This window comes from Myotis brandtii, unplaced genomic scaffold, assembly GCF_000412655.1.
Source record: "Myotis brandtii unplaced genomic scaffold, ASM41265v1 scaffold847, whole genome shotgun sequence".
Classification (NCBI taxonomy): domain Eukaryota; kingdom Metazoa; phylum Chordata; class Mammalia; order Chiroptera; family Vespertilionidae; genus Myotis; species Myotis brandtii.
Window position 1 is genome coordinate 1289036 of NW_005371441.1, and position 2532 is coordinate 1291567.

The following is a 2532-nucleotide window of genomic DNA, read 5'->3' on the forward strand; positions in this document are numbered from 1 at the left end:
GCGAACGCACTCGGCGGCTGCTCGCCATGGACAGGACCCAGCGCTCCAAGTTCTGCCTCGTCCTCCTGCTGCTCGCGGTGCTGCCTGACTGTGCGCGGGGGACGCCCTGCGCCTGGGGGCGCGGAGGTGAGTTCCTATGGGGTCTCAGCGGCGGGCGCGGGGAGGGGGGAGGGAGGCAGCAGAGGCTTTAAACTCGCGGGCAGAGCCCATGGCCGGTCCAGAACCTTCCTCCTCCGTCCCCTCCACGGTCTCAGTCCCACCTCGGCGTCCGGGCAGCTGGTTGCCTCCCGGGCAGAAGGGACCGGAAGAGGCGGCGGGAGAGAAGGTGATGCGGAGCCGCTGGCCGGGAGCCAAGGAGGAAAGGGCGCTGCGGTTCCCAGTCCGCTCTCCCGCCCGCCCCGGTCGTGCTTCTGGGGAACTGGGACCCCTGTCCCGGGACCCGGGCGTTTCTCAGACTCGGGACCCACAGACAGGAACCCCCCTTCCCACAGCACGTTCACCCAGCCCCGCATCACGGCACTCTGTCCACCTGTGAACTTTCCGGGCGCTCTGCTAGCAGTTTCCGGCTGCACACTAGTCACCGGCCACCTCTCCTCTGGAGCCTGTGCTCTGCAGGTCCTACCTCCCCCCACTCTGCACCAGCCTGTCCCACTCCTGTTCCCTCGGGAGCCCCTGCTCCCCTCCCCAGCCCACCCAGGTTTATTACCCAATTCTCTGGGGTCCCCAAAACCAGTGCTTCCAATACCTTTTTATCTGTGACGTGAGCCTGATCACTCCTCAGCCAAGTGGCACTTTGCCTGAGGACATACCAGCCATAGCCTCAGCTCCTGGAGCAGGAGGGACAGCAGAGCATTGTTCCAAGTATGACCCTGGGTGCTCCTAACATAGAGCACCTAGACCTGTGATTTATTATGTTGACATGCCCATCCCCAAGACTACTGGAAGCCATTTTGGGGAACACCAACTCCACCCACATTCCTGATCTTCAGCTAAAGTCATCAGTGAGCTTTTGAGAATTCTGCCGCTCTTCTCATCCATGCTTTCCTCATCAGCATGATAAACAAGAGTTTAGCTTTAGGCTTTCCCAGGGAGCATGACTGATTGGACACTTTTCTGCCTTTTCATGTTGTCTCCCCCTGGCATAGTCACTTCTGTGAGCCATTTGGTCCCTCCCTCTCCTATGTGCCTCAGAAGTTCTGCCTTTTCTGTTCAACGCATTGTAGCCATGCCTTCTCCCAAGCTTGCAAGATCTATCCTAGCAGCAAGTTAGCACTGCCTTCCTGGGCCATGTAATATCCCATGACCCAAAATTGTAAAGTCTCCCTTCTCCAACCTTGGAATGAATCCACATTCATCCACCTGCCACCCAGCTTCCCCAGCAGCTGCCCCTACATGCTCTTCATGTCACTGGAGGGTACTGTGCTAGTTTCTGACAATCCTCGGGCATCTAGAACTATCCTCTTAGCCACCTGGCATGTCCCCGCATTGGTTATGTTGTTATGATCAGAATTCTCTTGGGAAAAGCAGGGAGGACGTATCTGGAGATGTGGGTTTCCTGGCAGGCAGACGCCTCCTGGACCTCCTCAAGCAAGAGGGGCACCAACCTTCCCCTGGTGAAGGGAGGCACTGGGCAGGGTCAGGGCTGCTCTGCCAGCCCAGCCATCATGGGGATGGTCCTGCTGTCACAGAGATGGGGGAGTGGGTGTTTGGGGTCTTTTTCTTCCAACCCCAATCCTCAGCAGCATTTTTCGTTCACAGATTCTCACACTCTTCGCTATAATTTCAACATTTCCTCTCATAAACAACCATGGTGCATGGTCCAAGGACAGATGGATGGAGAGAAGTTTCCCTTATATGACTGTGGCAGCAAAGAGGTCATATCTATGAATCTCCTGAGGGAGGAGGGAAAGGCCATGGATTCCTGTAAAGAAGAGTTAGGTACCCTGAGTGACATGGGAAATGAATTAAAACCATTGCTGCCTGACATTAAACAGGAGAAAGACACAGATGGAGGTAAGTTTGAAAAACCAAGGGCAGAAGTGAGCAGAGTGTGGGGCCAGCTATGTGGATTGTATTCATTTAAAAAGAAAACTGGATGCTGGGCCTTCCCACGTAGCCCAGCAGAAAGGTCGGGGAGAGCAGGGCAGGGTTAGAAGTGTTCAGAAGAGGTGGACGCCAGGTGGGTGAAGCATTTGTCAAGACCAGAGGCTGATGTCTTTCCCATGGGGACTGTGGGGCAGCTCCTCTCCCCCTGCAGGTCAGGATGACGTGCCTGTGCAAAGCCGATGGAAGCACCAGTGGATCCTTGGAGTTTTCCTTGGGTGGAGAGAGGTTCCTTACCTTTGACTCTGAGACAGAAGAGTACAGAGCGGATAATTCCCTAGGTGAACGGCTGAAAAAGAAGTGGGAGAATGATAAGGAATTGAAGAAATTCTTCAAAATGACCTTAAAGGGAGACTGCAAGGAATTGCTTCAATGCTCGGTGCACTGGAAGAAAGAGGTGGCGACAACAGGTAACAGGGGAGACAGGGA

The 2532-nt window shown here is 55.2% G+C and overlaps 1 protein-coding gene across 1 annotated transcript in view; it reads left to right on the forward strand.

Annotated features, from left to right (window-relative positions):
• The first annotated feature begins 6 nt into the window (after positions 1-6).
• The window catches only part of LOC106724494 (NKG2D ligand 3-like), a 16671-nt gene continuing 14145 nt past the window's right edge, over positions 7-2532 (forward strand). The window contains exons 1-3 of the mRNA XM_014532134.1: positions 7-126; positions 1759-2013; positions 2241-2513. Coding sequence (XP_014387620.1) covers positions 27-126; positions 1759-2013; positions 2241-2513 — 628 coding nt within the window. The 5' untranslated portion in view covers positions 7-26. The remainder of the gene's footprint in view (positions 127-1758; positions 2014-2240; positions 2514-2532) is intronic.